Source organism: Lissotriton vulgaris, chromosome 7, assembly GCF_964263255.1.
Source record: "Lissotriton vulgaris chromosome 7, aLisVul1.2, whole genome shotgun sequence".
NCBI classification, from domain to species: domain Eukaryota; kingdom Metazoa; phylum Chordata; class Amphibia; order Caudata; family Salamandridae; genus Lissotriton; species Lissotriton vulgaris.
In genome coordinates, this window is record NC_141695.1 from 691,949,332 (window position 1) to 691,970,087 (window position 20,756).

The window sequence follows — 20,756 nt, forward strand, 5'->3', positions numbered from 1 at the left end:
TGGAACGTGCGGGGCTTCACGAACCCGAAGAAAATTAGACCGATATTTACCTGTTTAAATCGGTGGGGAGTAGATATAGCATTCCTACAGTAGACCCATATTGCTCCTAACACGCATAAAACAATTGGTGTGAAATGGGAGGAATCAACTCGTGCATCTAACTATTCATCCTATTCAAGAGGGGTAATAACACTGGTAAGGAAGGGAACGAATTTCAAAATAAGTGGGGTGATACTGGATCCAAATGGGAGTTACGTCATAATCACAGGGATGTTAAGGGGACAGGATCACACTGGCTAACATATATGGGCCCAACGTGGACAAACCAGAATTCTTCCAAGAACTATGGAATCACATGCACACACTCCGTGATACGCAAATATTGTGGTGAGGGGACTTTAATATAGCGCTGGTAGATCAAATAGATTGTTCTGCAAATTCTACAGAACCACACAAGAAGGCTAGAGCGAAAGTATTAGATATTATGACGGATATACCTCTGAGAGATATATGGAGGCAGAGATACCCAGATGCATCAGGAGCAACACATATTAATGTGGTTCATAACAGCTGGCCCTGAATAGATTATTGGCTAGGGTCAGATAACACCTTACTATGGACAAGGGAATTACGTACTCTACCTAAAGTCCTCTGGAGGACCTGGGTATTTTATGGGTGGCGTTTAAAGCAACTATACGTGGAGTATGTATAGGTACATCGGTGGGGATATTACAGGACAAAAGATTAACCGGTGTGAAACCCTCATGAAAGAGCTAGAGACATGCTATGAAAGCACACACGATCCAGCACTACTGGGGGACTTGCGACGAATACACACTGAACCCCAAACTTATCTCGAGGATGAGCTCAAATATATTACTAAAAGACACACAGCTAAGAACTTTGGTGAAGGGGGCAGACCAGGCAGAATACTGGCAGCTAAGATCTGTGAAGGAACAGGCCCTCGGGCAATACTACAGGTAAAAGCGGAGGATGGCACATTAACGACGCACACGGAGGGCATATTACAATGCTTTGTGAATAATTATAGCGCATTGTGCAAGTCAAAATCCACGGGGCCCCCCTCAGAAGTCCTGAACTATCTGGAAGATGTGGCCATTGCATGGCTGTCGGATAATCAAAGTGAATATCTGTCGCTGCCAATAACTGTAGAGGAAGTGACAGAGGTGATAGTCATTACCGAATGAGCCCCCGACCCGGATGGGTTTACCTGCGAATTTTACAAAAAATATGTGGATATACTGGCCCCCCACCTGGTGGCTATGTATGGCAATGCCTTTGATCAATCAGAACTACCCCCAGCACTTAGAGAAGCGGTAATAATAACCCTCCTGAAACCAACTAAGGACCCGGAGGTATGCGAATCATATAGGCCTTTATCGTTGATAAATGTAGACTCTAAGATATTGGCGAAGATCCTTGCGGTCCGGTTACAGCCATTGATGACGAATCTAGTTCCTCCGGATCAAGCAGGTTTTATACCCACTAGAGCCACTTCCCATAACACTAGAACACTATTCGCCCTTTCCTCACTATTTAATACCCTCTACCAAAGCAGTGGCGGTTATGTTGGATGCCGCCAAGGCCTTTGATTCAATAGAATGGCGATATATATTGACAATACTGCAGAGAATGGGTTTCCCCCCCGATGTTCATACAATGGGTGACATTATTATACACGAAACCGGTGGCCAGGGTAACGATCAATGGGTATATATCAGACACGTTTATCATTGAGAGAGGGACACAGCAAGAGTGCCCTCTTTCGCCTTAATTATTCGCGTTGGCTTTAGAGCCGCTGGCCTGCCTGGTCCGACAGAAACACAAACTTTCAGCATTGCAATTCCCTTTCAGACCTCTGCACATATCATTATACGCAGATGATATGCTCTTGTACGTCCGTGATCCCGCACAAAATTTGGCACCTCTGTTGAGGGAATACAGGACCAAGTCATCAATTATCCCCCTAACTAACACAACTACACCACATGACACTGAATTTCCCTTGGACTGGCAGACAGATTCTATCAGGTATCTAGGTATCAGGTATCCGGTATCTAGGGGTATGGTACCATAGAAATCCCGAAGTGGTCATCCGCACAAATTATGGAAGAGTTATCTCTACTTTAGAGGACAAAATTAAACGTTGGATACAACTACCGCTCTCACTCGTAGACTGTATTGCGATTGTGAAAATGAATATCCTACCTAAATTCCTCTATCTTTTCAATAACATCCACATCCCTCCACTGAGTGCAGTTTTTAAGAGCATAACCTCATTGGTGCTAAAACTGAGTTGGGCGGGCAAGCAGGCACGCATAGAGCTTAGACCATTTACAGTACCTTTGAGGGAGGAGGATTCTGTGTGCCAGACTTCTTAATTTATTACTTGTGCGCCCAAGCGCAATATGCTGCTTACTGGTACCATAAAATACCGTATCTCACACATGCTGCGGTGGAGGAGGGGGATGCAATGCCGGTGCCACTGACAGCCATAATAACGCATAACGTCCACACTTGCATGCAGAAGACATAAACACTATTGATACTACGGCGAAGGCATGGCAAAGGCTAGAACAACTAGCACATAAAGTACCGTTATATGCACCGGCCTTGCCTCTACACTTTCATCCGGAGATCTCGGTAACTGGGGAGACTGTGGGTATGGATCACCTGCGGCAGGTAGGATTTGACACGATGGGGGACCTATTTCATGAGGGACAATTTCAGCTGGCACGGGATTTGACATGCATTCAAAACCAAACCTTAATGTTCCGATTCACTTACTATAGGCTGCAAAGAGCAATACAAAAGTTATATCCAGATTACCCAGCTGAACCAGCCACCTTAAATACACTCCAACTCATCTTGTCATCCAACACCGCACACCTGGTATCAAGGCTCTACTCAGTCGCGCAGGAAGAAATCCCGTATACTACTGATAAAGCCAGGTCGAGATGGGATAAATGGCTTGATGACCCACTAATCGAGAAGGAATGGCAAACGGCATGTGCGCTAGTAAAACTGCTCACGCCTAATGGCAACGTGCGCATCATACACTTCAAATATATCCACCAAACATATTACACGCCGGTTAAACTAGAAAGATATGGGTTACAAGAAGAGGCAACATGCAAAAGGTGTGGGGTAGGTGGGGCTGATTTTATTCATCTGGCATGAAACTGTGTAAAGGTGCAGGCGTTTTGGGAGGGGGTGACCACTAAAATCACTAACATGGTAGGAAGTGAAATCGCTTGCACGGTAAAAATCTGTTTGCTGGGTCTACTGATGAATGTAAAAGCAGAAAAGCATAAGTTCTGTGCCATATCATTATTGTTAGCAAAACGCCAAATTGCTCAGTGTTGGGGTAGCACAAAAGCCCCGACGGTGATCCAATGGTTCAGAGATATGTCTTATTGTAGAGATCGTTTATTGACATATGAAGAAGAACTGCCAGCCCAATCTAGACCGAAAGATTACTAGCGTTTCTTTACAGACTATGTACGTACCATTGACCTGGATGAGATACTGTAAGTCAAAGACTATCGATCACTTAATGCATGGGAGTGGGTAAGCACAAGCTACCCTCCAGATATTGTCTAAGGATACTGTTCATGTAATGTTTACACATGGATAATGAATGCAGAAATGTAATGGTCCGAGTTATTGTTTACAATATGACTTTATTTTGTACTCTTTAATGAAAACCCAAAAACAAATTAAAAAAGAAAAAAAAGTACTTACTGGCACTGATTAATCAATTTCACCTCACATGCAACTGATGCACAAATACTCCTTCAACTGAAAAGCTTTAAAGACATTGCAAACTCACCAATTTTAAGTTGCCTCAAAGCTGTGGATCAATGGGTGACATGGAACCATCTCAAATTGAATGCTTTCAAAACGGAAATACTTACATGTATGACCCACTTGTCTCCTGATGATCTAGGAACACCACCTAAAGTCTCAAAGGAAGTAAGACACCTCTGAATTACCAGGGACTCAAAGCTATCAATGAATGCCCAGGTGGACAAACCAGCAATATCCAGTTTTGTTACTATAAAAACTCTGACTCCTCTTCTCCCTCCTGAGTTTTCCACACAAGGTCCAGGCTACTATCTATCTATCTTGTTCTGTCTAAACTCAATTATGCCAATAGCCTCTATCACGGATCACCTTTTACAACTATGGAAAGACTACAACAAATTCAGAACTCAGCTGCCAGACTACTCTGGCATATAAAGCCACAAGAAAACACACAAGATGATGGACGGAAAGTTGCACAATGGCAAAACATTCACCCACTTCTTGTGTGTTTTGATATAAAGCCACTAGGCCACATTTCTCCTGCTTTGAAAGCCCTACTTTGGTTACTGTTTATCAGAAGATCCACATTCAAGCTGCTCTGTATCACCCCCAAAGTGATACATGGAACAGGACCCGCTCTTCATCATGAATACAATCACCAAATACATTCAACAAAGAAACCTTTCCTCTAGATTGGCACCTTGCCCCAAAATCCCACCATACAAGAGCAAACATTTGCAATGCACAATAGATCTTGCATTTGTGAGAGTTAGAGCCATTGGCATTGTAAATGATAATGTGTTTTGTTTGGAGTGGATGTATGTGGTCTGGAGTGGAATTTTGTGTGTTTGATTGGAATCTTTTAGTTGTGGAAGTTTGTGGAGTAGAATTGTGTTGTGTATTTGTGTAGTGGAATTATGTGGCATGGTGATTAGATAGAGGTGAGAGCTGCACAGAACAGTTAGTAAGGAAGATAGCGAGGGATAGGTAGTTTGTACATGAAGAGGCGAATGAACCCATGATAGACAGAAATAGTGTGTTAGAAAGAAGGGGAGAGCAGACCACAGACTCATAAAGAGGGGGTGCCTCTGTACACACCAGACACCCCAATAAGAGGATGAGATGGTGGGTTTTAGGGATGGAAACCTTGAAAAGGCACAGGAAAGAAACCGTGCTCGAAGACATGAAGTGTAAAAATGAGAGAGACAGGAAGAGTGTGTGAGAGATCGAGAGAGAGGGACAAGTGGGAAGGGCACCCAGGGGGGAGGGGAGAGATGGACCAGTGCATACAGACAGGAGGTACAAGAAGGTAACACTTCTCCTTAGTGCATCCACTGTTGCTGCTTTCAACAGATCAGGCTAGGCTGTAGGCAGTAAATAAAGTGGGGTTCAAAAGGAGTGTTTAGCCCCTACACAACCCATTGGTGAATGTGCTGTGAAAGTATCCCACACATAAAATAACGTGCACATCAGCCATTTTGTTGCTGATCATCCCCAAGTCTGAGTCAGAAGCCTCTACAATCTTCTTCTTTTTAAGAATTTTTGTATTTTTCACATAAGTGCTTCACGGGAGGGTGTACCTTAGAGCGTGCATACCCCCGGAGTGCCATTTAGTGTGGTCCTGACGAATGCTGCGCGATCCCACTTTTTTGTCAGCAGAAACATGTTGACCAGTTGTTGTAATTAAGGACACAGGTCACCTAATACAGTACCATTGGTTGTCCGATATTCACGTTTTTAACCCTAATACGGGTTGGCCTGCATTAAATATTTTGTTTGGGCTTCAACCCTGTATTTTTTAATTTTGCACTCACTCTTTGCACACACATTTGAGTTGAATCACTAGTACACTCACCACCAAACCCGCTCCGCTGTAACTCAGGCGTTATAGCACGCTGGGGCGACATTCGGTCACCCCAGCGGGGACCTGATGATGAAGCATGTCACCAACTAGTAGTGAGTGAGGGTCCTTCTAAACAAAAGGCTGTTTGACTTACCCTGTTGGACATAGTCATCCCTGGCCTCAGGGTGGACGCCTCCTGACTATTAGGATCACACACGCTAAATAAACAGAATTACCTGAGCAAGGTTGGGGTCCAGGAATAAACTGTCACTGACACTGTCACTTTTTCATTTTGTTTTTGGGTTTATGGTTTTCCTTATAAATGAACCATGGTTTCCCCTTTTGGTATGTTATATAGGTTGGTTCAGTTGACACTGTGGATCTGTAAATGATGTCCATTTACACAAAATAAATGGATTGGTAAAGTAAAAAAAAAAAAATCACAAATGAATTTAAGAGCACAATTTGGGTGCTCCAATGGTGACGTTCTTCACACCGGAGGCTAATCAGTCCTTTGTCTAGTTTAAAAAGATTTCCATTTTCCCTCCGTCATCGAATTATTCTCCTGGAATTTTCCACGGGATTCTTGTGGGAAATGAATCCTCAGTGTAAAAACATTCTGTACCACTCCGCAATAGGAAGACAAAAAGACCATCTCTCGCTGGTTCATTCTTTGCATTAAGATCTGCTATGCCCTGCCTAAGAAGCAGCCCCCTGAGGAATTAAGGGCCTATTCCACCAGGGAAAAGATTGCGACTACGGCCTTGGCTCTAGGTGTCCCAGTCCTTGACATCTGCCAGGCAACAATGTGGGCATCCTTGCACACGTTTACCAAGCACTACTGCCTAGACAGTCTGGTCCACAGGAAGGGGCATTTTGTCCTTTCGGTCCTGCAGGACTTTCTAGTATAGGATATTGGCCCGCAACCCCCGCCAGGATAGTATCGCTTGGGTATCTAATTCAGAGGTAAGGAATCTGCAGCTAGAAGTCTATCAGATGAACTAATGACTTACCATCTGTAACACATTTTCTGGTAGAGACTAGATCTAGCTGCAGATTCCTTACAGCCCCATCCATGCCTCCCTACTTTGCAGACTTATGTTGTAGAGCTATTGTTTCTACCCCTTTTCAGTGCCCTAGTTTTGCACATGACTATGTCATTTATTTTGTGGCTCCGTGCTTTTGGCATGGCAAGAACAAAAAGTACTGACGTCCTTGTACCTGAGTGATGCCTATATAGGTACCTCAGCGTTATAACCGACGCTGCCTCCGACATCACGCGGAGCCGAATGGAGCCACCTGAAGGAGCGCGCAAGAGGCATTTCTCAGCAAAAGTTTCCTGATCTATCCTGACGCCTTGGAAATTCAAAGGTAAGGAATCTGCAGCTGAATAGTCTCTACCAGATAATGTGTTAACGAAGGGAAGTAACTTGTTCTTTCAGGCCACAGCTGAAAGTGATACAATAATTTTTGGGGTCAAGTTGAAGCACGTCCGGGTTATTTAGCACATAGTGTACTCTGTATCACAAATGTGCACCTTTAATTAGATCTTTCAGGAAGTTGAGCGCACAAACACCAATGTCTGTTTCGGCAACGAGAATTTACTCGTTTCGGCAACGAGAATTTGCCAAACAAAAGCAGGCATTTAATAAAGGCACTAACAGAGCCAATAGAGAAGAGTGGCGTTTCTTCCATCCCATATATCGGATACAGCATGCCTTGCAGTGCAGCACACGTGTGCTGCGTTGCGCTAGGCTTGATCCCAAAAAAAAATCATACGTGGCACATGCTTCCTGTTAAGCCAGCAAAACTATGGAACTCTTTACTCACCCCCAATCATAAGATCCATGGAAAACTACCTATCTTCAGACGACTACTCAAGAGTTGGCTCTTCCTCAAATAACCACCATACTCAGACATAAGCATTTACTTGGACTATAGATGTGTCTCTATATGTGTATTGCTTTGTATAAACGTGTATAATAATTGTTTATTTAAATATATAGATATTTGTTATGCTTAACAAATGTACATATTATAGTTATATTATTCCATGCTTAACATGTACATGGGTGACTGCATAAATAAGGAAATATTTTATCAAAGCTATTTATCTACATTTGCTTCACTATTGAATTACCATAAAAAATAGCTTTACAGCAACACTTGAAAGTGAATTTGTTGAATACTGCTTGAATCTACATATATAGCCACCCTAGTGCATGTATACCTTCCATGTACTTATGTATCTTTGTATTTGTTCTTTGCGTCGTGTTCAGCGTCTTCAATGTGCTACCCTATATCTCACCATATACTTCTTGCAGTGTGTCGTCTACCTTTACTCTGGCTCATCTCAAACGTCATTCTACTACTCTTTCCAATGCACTACCCTATTCCTCTCTCAATATATCCTCCACCTCCACTCTTTCATCCAGAACACCGTTCCACTACTATGATCACCAAAATAACTCTTTCTAAACTCTTTCCTCCTTTACATTTTGTTGCTTCATCTCATACCTCTTTTACTATTCAGGTCTCCCAAACATGCCTCACCTAACCCTTCCATCTAACTCTTCCCTCTCCCCTTTACTTACCCCAAACCACCTCCTACTGCTGTAAACTCCCCCCCCCCCCCAAAAAAAGTTTCTAGACCCATTCCTCCTTCTATCCTTCCACTAATTTTTTTCAATCCAAATAACAGACTAACCTGTCCACTGCTGAAATTAATTTCATATTTCCCTATACTAATTCACCACTAATCCTTTTTGGGTTGTGGAGTGGCGTTCTACTTGCCGTAAAGCGTTTCAACCCTTCAAAGCGCTATATAAATGCAACCCCTTCCCTCATTTATATATTCACTTTCCTTTTCACTCTAAATAAGAGACTAACATGTCCACCACTCAAATTAATTTAATATTTTGCTATACTAATTCGCCATTAATCCTTTTGGGGTTTTGGAGTTGCGGGCTACTCGCTGAAAAAGCACTTTTGACGCCTTGTAAGGGGTAGTAAGTGCAATATAAATGCAATTACAATAATAAGGACTGGGATGACGAAGAAGAGCATGGGGAAGTGATTTGATTACTTACACCTAACATGCTCATCGCTGTCACAAGTCTGTCATAATTTATGCTCCTGTTTGGAGCCAGCCAGTTTAAGGTTTGAGTATTGTTTGCTTTCAGAAAGTTGATGAGGGCGTGGAACACTGCTCCACCTTAGGGAAAGTGTGCAGGACTTAGAAGTAACAAAGATTCTGGCTAAGTAACTAAAACATCTGCAAACACCATGGCTTATGTGCTTCTGCCGCACAGTATGTGGAACAAAGGAATAGGAGCACTGGGCTGTTTGAGCTTTCACTCCAGGGTTGGTACAAAACCAGGCTTGTGTTGGAAAGCTCAAGGGCTAAGGCAAAGTAACATATGAGGTATTCTAATATACAGTACTCATTTATAATCTCAAAGCAATCGTGTTAAAATGCTTTTACTCCTACTTCGAAACATAGTTTTGTTAACTTCTTGATTCCTGTGGAGGTTTTTTGGTCGAGCCTGGGCAGCACATGCGCTCTCTGTCCATTTTCCACCCTTCTTTTCAATTTGCTCCTGTTTCTGTCCTTTCAAAATGGTTGCTTTTGATTCATTAATAGACTTAGTAGTCCCTCCTTAGTACTGCCTTTTCTGCATTTGTAACCTCCCATGACGACTGGACTTTTTACTTTTGTTACATGGTTTGTTTTATCTACACTCTGAGCACACTCAGCCAGATTCATCAAGCAAAATGCGCTCAAAAGGGCCAGATTCTGAGAATCTGGCCCTTTGCGAGTGCAATTTTTGCATTTGGAATTCATCATCCCAAATGCAAAAATCGCTAATAAAGAATTCGCAAATTTGCGAGGATTAGCATTTAAGGAATCTCTATTAGAGATTCCTTAAATGCTATTCATGAAACATTTTAAAATTGCGAATTCACAATTTAGGAGCACTATTTACCACGAAGTCAAACCTCGTGGTAAATAGCGAAAACTTAGAAAAATGCATTTAAATGCATTTTTCTAAGTTGCATGTTACACACACACATGTCCTTTGGACATGTGTGTGCACAACATCAGTGTAAATTCACATTTCAGGGGTGCTACAGGGTGTCCTTTGGACACCCCTGGCACCCTTGAAATCGCATCCTTATTTGCGATTAGCAAATTGCTAATCACAAATAAGGAATAACTCTCCATTCATTCCTATGGGCCTTTGGAGAGTTATTCCTTATTTGCGATTAGCAATTTGCTAATCGCAAATAAGGAGGATGTAGGAATCTCAATTTATTTTGCGACTTATACATGAATCCTGATTTGCAAGTCCTTAATAGCGATTTCTTAATAATCCCTATTAAGGACTCGCAAATCGGGACTTTGATGAATCTAGCTGTATTTTCTTTAATGATTTTCCCCATTGCAGGCACACCGTGCTTTCCTGCAAGGGTGCCCGCTTGATCACATGATGAATTTAGTTTAATATACACTTGCTTGTTCACTGCGCCTGCTTAATTTAATATGCACGGGCGACGCACATGATGTTGTAGCACAGCGCCCATTTGATCATTATTAGTTTTTTTTTTAAGTAAATCGTCAAACACGGCCCTGTCAGTGCCCTGTCTGAGGGCGGGTCCACCGCCAATGTTTTAATAAATAAAAACGAAGGTCTTTTTTTTGGTCGAACCTAAAGCAGCTTGCATGTGCTGCTCTAGGGGGAGGGCTCTTGGAATCACTCCAGACTTCCCCAAAACTTTTCCATGAGGGTTTTCAACTTCCACACATTTTATTGGCCTTTGCGTGTGGCTTTCAAAAATGAAAGCACCCAATTGACCAAAGGCGGGTGCATGTCCCACCTTTTCTCTAAATGTTCACTCCCACAGCCTCCAGCTGTCTGGAGCGAGCAGTGGCACGCACGCTGCCAGCTGCATTTCTCCCTTATTGTGGATCATGTTACAAATTAAACATAGCGCGGTCGCTTTCACTTTCGCATCTGCATGTGCTTGTCTTCCACTTTTGTCTGTGGTTCTTTTTCATGGTCAACCCTTTATTTGTTCCTCGCACTTTTTAATTTGTCGTGCTATCTCCCATTGGTTTATTTTATTGCAAGAACATTATGTAATTAAGTCGTCTAAAAAGGCAGGACATGCCTGCAAGGCAGGCATAGCCATGTCTGCTTAGCAGACCGCCGCACTTCAGGAGCATTTCCATGGTGTGTATACCATGGACACTATGCTTCCACTTCCTGAGCATTACCAGCACGTATACCATGGCACACTAGGCTTTTACTGCCAGTTCATCACCCATGTGTATACCATGGACACAACGCTTCCACTTCCGGAGCATTGCCGGTGTGTATACCTTGGCACACTATGCTTCCACTTCCGGAGCATTACCAGTGGGTAGATCATGGCACACTACGCTTCTACTTTTGGAGCATTACTGGTGTGTTTACCATGAAACGCTATGCTTCCACTTCAGGAGCATTACCCGTGTGTATACCATGGCATACTAGGTTTCCACTTCCGGAGCATTACTCATGTGTATACCATGGGACACTACACTTCCACTTCCGGAGCATTACCGGTGTGTATACCATGGCACACTAGGCATTTTTCTTCCGAAGCATTACCCATGTGTATACCATGGCTCATTATGCTTCCACGTCCAGAGCATTACCGGTGTGTATACCATGGCATACTACGCTTCCACTTCTAGAGCATTACCGGTGTGTATACCATGGACACTACGCTTCCACTTTCGGAACAATACCGATGTGTTTACTATGGGACACTACATTTCCATTTTTAGAGCATTACCCTTGTGTTTATCATGGCACATTACGTTTCCACATCTGAAGCATTACCAGTGTGTTTACAATGGCACACTATGCTTATGAAGCATTACAGGTGTGCATACCATACGCTTCCACATCCGATTACTGGAAATGCTCCACTTCCAGAGCATTACCGGTATGTATACCTCTGCTCACTACGCTTCCAATTCCGGAGCCTTACCGGTGTACACCATGGTGCACTAGGCTTTTAATTCCGGAGTATTACCAGTGTGTATAAAATGGCACACAATGCTTCCACTTTTGGAGCATTACTGGTGTGTATACCATGGACACTGTGCTTCCAATTCTGGATCATTAGTGGTGTGAATACCATGACACGCTACGCCTCCACTTCCGGAGCATTACCGGTGCATATACCGTGGCACATTAGGCTTTTACTGCCGGAGCATTACTCGTGTGTATACCATGGACACGCCGCTTCTACTTCCGGAGCATTACCGGTGTGTATACCATGGCACACTAGACTTCCACTTCCGGAGCATTACCGATGTGTATATCATGGCACTCTTTGCTTCTACTTTTGGAGCATTACCAGTGTGTATACCATGGCCATTACACTTCCACTTCTGGAACATTACCGGTGTGTTTACCATGGCACATACATTTCCATTTCTGGAGCATTACTGGTGTGTTTACCATGCACACTATGCTTCTGAAGCATTACCGGTGTGCATATCATAGCACACTACGCTTCCACTTCCGATGACTGGAAATGCTCCTCTTCCAGAGCATTACCGGTGTGTTTACTATGGCACACTATGCTTTTACTTCCGGACCATTACCGTGTGTGTATACCATGGCACACTAGGCTTTTACTTCCGGAGCATTACCGGTGTGTATACCATGGACACTATTCTTTCAATTCCGGAGCATTACTGGTGTGTATACCATGGCACACTACTCTTCCACTTCCGGATCATTATCGGTGTGTATACCGTGAACACTATGCTTCACTCAAAAAACTGAACTCCTTCTAATCGCCCCACCCAACCAGGCACTGATCATTGAAGAATAGCTGAAACAGCTAACAGCCCTTAACTGCACCCCACACATCATTGACTTCGCTAAGTCACTTGGTGTTAAGTCTTGACAAGAATCTCAACATTCAGAAACACATAAGTGCCTCCACAAAAGCAGCAAATCACCCAAAAAGTATTTTAAGGAAACTAAAACCTCCCACCAACGATTTCAAACATGCTGTATAAGCTTTAGTGATCCCCAGATTGGATTGTGGAAGCACAACCCTATCTGGATTGCCCAGATCCAAACTTGCTCACTGGGTCAAAAAGATATTACTGCATCACCCCGGATCGCAAATCCCTCAACTAGCTGCCCTGTGAAGCAAGAATTCAACAAAAAATTGCCTGCATGACAAACAAAGCCCTCCACCTCAATACCCATAACTATCTCGCCCAGAGAGACAAACTCTCAAGCAGCTCTAGAGCATCCAATAGCTCCACCACCTTTCTTCTGAAACCTCAGAGATTCCACAAGAAGAAAACTTATAACTGTGCCATCTCTGGTATTGCCCCAAGAATCTGGAACTCATTAACTACTAAATTCAGATCCAGAGGTCATTTCATTTAAGAAAGAAGACCAAGAATTCGTTATGAGCAAATGTATTCCCTAGATCACATGTCTCCTATCTCCCCGGTCACTCACGTGATTGATTATTCTGGCTACCTGAGGCGCTCTACGGGGCAGTACCGACTTCACCACTCAGCAGTGCATCATTGCGTGGTACTCTTACTAGCATGAACTATGACAATATGTTGTTATTAAGACTCCATTTTATTAGTCTGTTAGTGAATTTGCATTGAATGTGATATTACTGTTCTACTGCTCCTGATGTTGTTGTTCTGTAAAGTGCTCTGATACCCGCAAGGGTCATGTTTGCGCTATAAAAAACTATTAAAATAAATAAACGCCAACAGCTCTACCTTTAACAAATGCGAGACCTATTGCATTGCAAATGCTTGTTTGAGTTCTGCTTCTAAGGAGGAAAATGCATGTGTTTTCTGGCTGTTGTTCGCACATGCACTCTGGAATGAGTTCAAAGGTAATTAATGCCCAGTTCCCTGACGAGAAGGAATTGTTTTCTTGATGATGTGATGCAATTATCCTACGAAGATTTCACGTGTCAGAAATCCATGCAGACATACCTTTACAGTAATGTTTGTTACTATTCGAGTTAATGACTTGGAAGAGAAGGAACGCACTACTCTCATATTATGGAAATTTAAGCTTAGTATAATGGGACTGTCTTTCCTTTGGCAACGTTGTCATATAATTGAACATGCTTTCCGACAATAAAAAAAATATAAAAACCTTTCATTTGCTGAGGTGACGGAGAAGTGACGTCTTAGGAGTGCGATCCCAAAAACAACAAGCATTTACAATGCAACGGTCTCGCCTTTGTAAAAGTTAGAGCTAATGGCATTGTAAATGACAAACTTTTTATTGATGGGTTGGTTTTGAAAACAGCTAAATAAATGGCATTGTCATTTACAATGCAAATAGCTTTAGCTCTCGCAAATGCAAGACCTATTGCATTTACACACACACACACACACACACACACACACACACACACACACACACACACACACACACACACACACACACACACACACACACACACACACACACACACACACACACACACACACACACACACACACACACACACACACACACACACACACACACACACACACACACACACACACACACACACACACACACACACACACACACACACACACACACACACACACACACACACACACACACACACACACACACACACACACACACACACACACACACACACACACACACACACACACACACACACACACACACACACACACACACACACACACACACACACACACGTCCCTGCTTGCCAGCATCCTTCACCGCACCTTAATATTCAAAGAGGAGCTAAGCGGGGCTGCTCTCTTGGATTAACCTGAGTATTACGTCTGGCAGATATTAAGAGCGATTTGCTTCCAAAACAGAGCTGTCAAGACAACAGCTAAATAAATGGCATTGTCATTTACAATGCAAATAGCTTTAGCTCTCGCAAATGCAAGACCTATTGCATTTACACACACACACACACACACACACACACACACACACACACGTCCCTGCTTGCCAGCATCCTTCACCGCACCTTAATATTCAAAGAGGAGCTAAGCGGGGCTGCTCTCTTGGATTAACCTGAGTATTACGTCTGGCAGATATTAAGAGCGATTTGCTTCCAAAACAGAGCTGTCAAGACAACAGCTAAATAAATGGCATTGTCATTTACAATGCAAATAGCTTTAGCTCTCGCAAATGCAAGACCTATTGCATTTACACACACACGTCCCTGCTTGCCAGCATCCTTCACCGCACCTTAATATTCAAAGAGGAGCTAAGCGGGGCTGCTCTCTTGGATTAACCTGAGTATTACGTCTGGCAGATATTAAGAGCGATTTGCTTCCAAAACAGAGCTGTCAAGACACTAAATGAGCACGAAGCACTGGTGCGGGTGAAGGGGGGATAGACTGGGTGGGGGTGAGACAAAGGTCTGAACACTGCGGCACACAGAGAAGCATCCTAAATCTCTCTGCGCCACTTACCTTCCACAAAACTCCCTGTATAAAACCCAGACTCGCTTCTGACATTTCTCAACATATTTAAAATTCTGCTCTCAAATACAGTCAAATCTTGGTGTAAATTCCAATTCACCTGTTACAAAAGGTCTCTAGATGACCCAGTGGAATGGCAGCATGTGTGTCTTGGGGACGTTGTGCTCTAGATGTACCAATGGAAAAAAGCCAGTAAGAATTCATTCTACTGATAGAAAATTTCAAACACATTTGGTGAAACGTATTTGCAGCATTACACACCAAAAACAAGTTCCGAGACAGCTGTTTTTTTCAGTAGAAGTTCAGTGAATGTGGAAACCCGATAATATAACCCGATAATATAACAAATGAATTAAGTAAAAACATTTGCAATTGGGCTATTGAACTTTCCACCAGGTACCCCTGGAGAAGTGTGGCTCAATGGTTGGAGCGGCAGACCCTGATTCAGGGGTCTAGCCCGGGACTAGGGTTCGATTCCCCGCCTCTGTGGCTAAAAAATTCCACGGACCTGATCATTCTCGCCTCGTGCCTATTCCAATCATGGAGTCCCACTCTGCAACTCTGGGCAATAGCTTGCTTAATCTCCACAACGGCCCCCACAACGCTAAGGATGCCTGGCCTCCACCTTGGGGGTGCCCAGGAGTGGACGCCTCACAGGGAAAGCCAGGATGGGTTCCACTGCGGTATTCGTACAAGCGCCTTGAGACCCTTGCGGGTGAGTAGTGCGCTATACAAGTATCAATTTACATTTGCCCCGATTAAAGTAAAAAAAAAAAATGCACGCCTCCCCATTTCTGCAGTGTCTTGGCATGTTGCTGTTTGTGTCTTTTTACATCTCCAATGCCATCATGGCACTAAGAACGTATCAGAACATGCACCCCTGTTCCAAAGTTCTATGACCTGTATTCAATGCCTCCCTTACTTGGTGCACGTGTGCGCAGCATTCCGCAGCCCCTGAGGCTAGGCTGGTGCTGTGTAGCTGCCTGCATGTTGTATTCATAATTACACTTGTAATTTACACATCCTATCCATCACATACCCCATCACACTGCCAAGCGCTGAGTACTGTAACACCGCCAAGCACTCAGTCCCGTAACTCGATAACTGCACTTTGGTGGTCATATTGCACAATATGAAAGCACTTCCAAACTAGGCTCAAAACAAAAACTACAAGCTTTTAACCATGCAGCCTGTGGAGTGTAACCAGCTATCCGTGTTGGTGTGTCTTGCCCCACACAGGGGTAGTAAGCGTATACAAATGCAACCATACGCTAAACAGTGGAGACCAGTGCTTGAAAAGGAAATATATTCGTGTAAGTGCTCCTTATCCTAGAGCACGTTTGCTCCTGAGAAGTGATGTTACTCCACAATTAATAGCATGGGAGCAGTGCTGAGAAGTGCCGGTGCAATCCCTTCCAAATGAAAGAAGTGCAGGTGCTGAGTGCTGGCGGCGGCAGACAACCCACTGAGACACAGGCACGCGCCTCTATGTAGGAGGGATCTCAACTAATTGACTTCAAGCAGAGGCATCTGACATTAGGACGCATGACACTTTTGAAGACGGGGTAGGCCACACCCTCAGGATGTACAACTTGCCGGACACTTTGGCTTGGAGCACGTCATTGTCATTAAGATGAAACCTCCCAGCATACGCAACAGATGTCAAACCACTTTGCTTTATATGCCAATATCGGCCAAATCCGGGAGTGGGAGATGATTAAAGGAGCGATTGTTTGATTTACAAAAAATGCACGGTTTCTTGGCAAGTGGGCACATAATCTTCCCTGCGGCGTTTCACATCCCTCGAACTCAGAGCAATCGCTCGCTCTGCCAACCAATGTCACCCTCTTGGATATGGTACATTCTACACACTTCCGAGCGTTCAAACACATAGCAAGATCGCGCTTTCTCCGCATGTGTATGTGCTGAAATGCAGTCGCAGCTCCGCGGGACATGCTATGCACAAAAGCAGACCAAGTAAACACAATGAGTCTTGGAGGGCGCATTTAGGGGTAAAGGTGCTAGTGCTGGGTGTGCGAATCGTGGTAACCTCAACTGGCTTTAATGGAACCAGCCTCTTCAGAACAGTTCACCCTGTTCACTTCAATGGGATCACCCTTCCATCATATCGTCACCAATTAGCGTCCACTGGCTTCAAAGCCATCACTAAGCGCTTTGGAGTATCATTGGAGGTATGAAGCGCTATGTGAATGCAACAGCACATTGCAAATCTCCAAGGTAGCAGACCTTCATCCTTCAGGAATGGCTCACCTCGACTGACTGCAATGTGGTAACATGCCACCCACCTTAAGACTGACGGGCACTGAATTCAATGGAACCTCTCTTTAAATCGCTTTGCTCTGACAAGAGTATGCGTGCTTTATTGTGGCACGAAAATAAATCTGACTGTTGCTCTAGCAAATTTAGGTGGTGACGGAGAAAAACACACCGAGCTCAAAACGTGCTCCAAAGCAGACCTGGATGGGCCCACGATGTTTTCCAAATCTTTAAATAGAAAGTCAACTGTGCGCCAAAAACACAAGCTGCGGGACTTGAAACACGAGAGCCAAGACAACACATCAGAGGAAGGGGGGACGGCGAAAGTGAGAACCGGCAGCTGTAACGACTACCGAATCAACGACCTGCAAAAACAAGCCCATCCCGCGAGTGGTGGGAGGAGGGGCCATCTTACGCTGTGCGAGGAGCTCCTACCCCACGGGGAAAAACATAGCATGACACGGTCTTCAGGCAGTTACAGGCTAACTTAAACAAGCCCATCCTGCGAATGGTGGGAGGAGCGCGCGGTAGAGAGCGCGAGCGCTTGCTCCTGTTAACTCACTAGCTTCGCCTGATGTGATTCACTGCTACAGGAGGCAACAAAGCGTAACAAGCAACGCCAGGCACAGCTATGGCACGAGGGGGACAGGCTCCCAATCGAACTCGCGACCGGACTGCAATCATCCCACCTGCCCGCCCCAGCTCCATGAAAAAATGGCGGCCGCAAACATCCTGGGGAAAAAAAAAAAGGAAACACCCACTATGGCCCACCTCTGCATGACGAAACAAAGGGGGCGGGGTTAAAAAAAACACAAACGCCCACGAATCTGCTCCGAGAATGATTGACATTATTCTCTTCCAATGGCTAGCCTCCATTTATGGAGCTAGCCAATGGAAGAGAGAGGCGGGTTCAACCCCAGTAACTGAAAAACAAAATTTCTCGAGCTGTGCGACACTGCTGCGCAGTGTACCCCAGTCGAGACCTAAAAAGGATGACACGGGGCTAATAAAGGTCCAGCACAGGCCCCTGGTTAAGACTGAAAAACAGAATGGTGTGCCGTTCCTGATAATGGTAGGTCAGTTGGGTCCTGAAGGGGTCAAGTCCAGGGGATCTGATCCTTCAGGAGCAAGAGCCCTCACTCACCCCAAGGGGTGTCATGCTTCATCATCGGGCAGCTGCTCGTTGGGCCGGCACTGCAATACCTAATAGGCCCCGCAGGGGTGCTCTTTGCCGTAGGTCTTTTGATCTGCCGTCTGTGAAGTGTGGGTGTTATGATGAGGGTCTGGTGCCTGAGTAGTGTGGTGAAAAGTGCTTAAAACTAACTCCTAAGGTACGTCAAGGGAAATTTATTAATACTGTACACTAAGTTATATTAAAAACAAGTGTGAGCTAATGTATTGTAATAATAAATTCCCCTTGACGTACCTTTAGAGTTAGTTTTAAGCACTTTTCACCACACTACTCACGCACCAGGCCCTCCCCATAACACCCACACTTCACAGACGGCAGATCAAAGTTCTACGGCAAAGAGTCCCCCTGCCGGGCCCATTGGGCTTTAAAGCGCCAGCCCAACGAGAAGCTGCCCAATGATGAATGAAGCATGACACCCAGTGGGGTGTGTGAGGGCTCTTGCGCCTTAGGAATGCGCCCATGACTACAAACATGGTCTCCTTCTAATAACATTGTTTTCTGAGAGTTATGATAGTGAGTCACTCCCCTCTCCCTAACTCTGCCTCGGTGTTTTTGTTTACCCATCAGAAAAATACCACACTCGGATGAGGATATTTGAGTAGCGCATTTAAAGAATTAATTACAATTCCCAATACGTGTCCTGTGAACCGTTGATTGAAGTGGGCAGTGCGGAAATAAACTAGTTTATTATTAGTCTAAAATACTAAAAACGTACGATTTTTACCTCTTCGCATTCAAGTAACTCTTCTCAGTCCGTCCATGCAGAAATCCCTCCTAAATAGCGTTTAAGAAACATTCAGTCTCCCTATGCCATCTTTGTTCCCCCAAAATCTTGATCATGCATATGTTTTTTTTAACACAGTTGAAGCAATCACGAGGTAAAATGACAGACTTATAACTTTATTGTATGACTGATCCGGAGTATAATGCTGCTTAATTAGTTTAGTTTAAAGCAGTTATTATGAACCACGCTAGGGGACAACAAATCGTGCAAAACCAAAGTGGCTGATAACAAGTTAAAGTATCTTCTTGTGTATTTTTCAGAGTGGACAGACGTTGCCAATGATCTTCTTGCAAAATGTCACATCCATGTAAAGGTGAAGGATCTCACAGAATGTGATGCCAACGTGTTTGTTTCACTCTATGAAACTATTTTAGGAGAAAAAGTACCAGGTAAGTCAGTTCAAATGATGTGCATCTGATAATGCCTATGTAAAAAAGCACAAATATAAACTGTAAAAATAAAGCACTAATTTAAAGATCTCGAGAAGTGCTCTCTTAAGTCCAGGAAGGTCAGATTTGTCATACCAGATTTTTAGGACGTCCACATCGTACACATGTACATATAAAGAGTCTAAATGGGACATATGTACGTATTCACTGCCAAGCCTGAAAAGCTCTGGCTATCACAGGCCAACGTTGGAAAGCAGATCTACACAGAGCCGGTCTCAAGAATAGTACAGGGATGTTTAATTGGCTCAGTTTCTGAGAAGGGGGGGGAGGGGGAGGGGGTGGCAGCAGTCTCCAGGCTGGTTTGCCTCAGGTCCCACAGAAGGGTGAAGACCGGACTACACTGGGTATTTGTGACTTTACTCTACCCTGGCTCAATAATAGAGAAAAGGGTATCCATTCCGGGGGGAGGGGAGGGTCTTGCAAAACCACACTCATATTTACTGTGCCTGTCATGAAAGCTTTTTGGACATCTGAAAAGCCACTGTGTTTATTTGTGCGGATAGTTCTGATGAAAAGGTTATTTTTTTGTGTGCAGATTTCATTGTTGAGTCTAAAAGTCAAGAGGAGCAGGCTCACAACGTACAAGCGATCATCGATTCTCTTGCATTAGACTATTTGCAGGTCAGCTTGTCTCACATAACTGGTATGTATATTAATGTTACCTCTCTCTTGTGTTAGCAGATGACAGATTTTGATGTGGTGTTTTGGCTGCGTAAATGGCAACAGTGAGCCTACGTGGTACATTATTTTAGTGTTGAGCATGTTCGTTTTTTAGGTCTCGGCCTGATCCAGCGCATGTGCTGATCTGGCCGAGCATTTAGTGGGGCTTTGAAATGTGCTACTTTCCCTGGCGATCAGCTTGC

At 44.0% G+C, this 20,756-nt stretch overlaps 1 protein-coding gene across 1 annotated transcript in view; it reads left to right on the forward strand.

The window, feature by feature from the left end:
• CEP95 (centrosomal protein 95) overlaps positions 1-20,756 on the forward strand; it is a 622,972-nt gene that overhangs the window by 57,760 nt on the left and 544,456 nt on the right. Inside the window, exons 2-3 of the mRNA XM_086930924.1 lie at positions 19,705-19,833; positions 20,429-20,536. Of these exons, the coding sequence (XP_086787050.1) occupies positions 19,705-19,833; positions 20,429-20,536 (237 nt within the window). The remainder of the gene's footprint in view (positions 1-19,704; positions 19,834-20,428; positions 20,537-20,756) is intronic.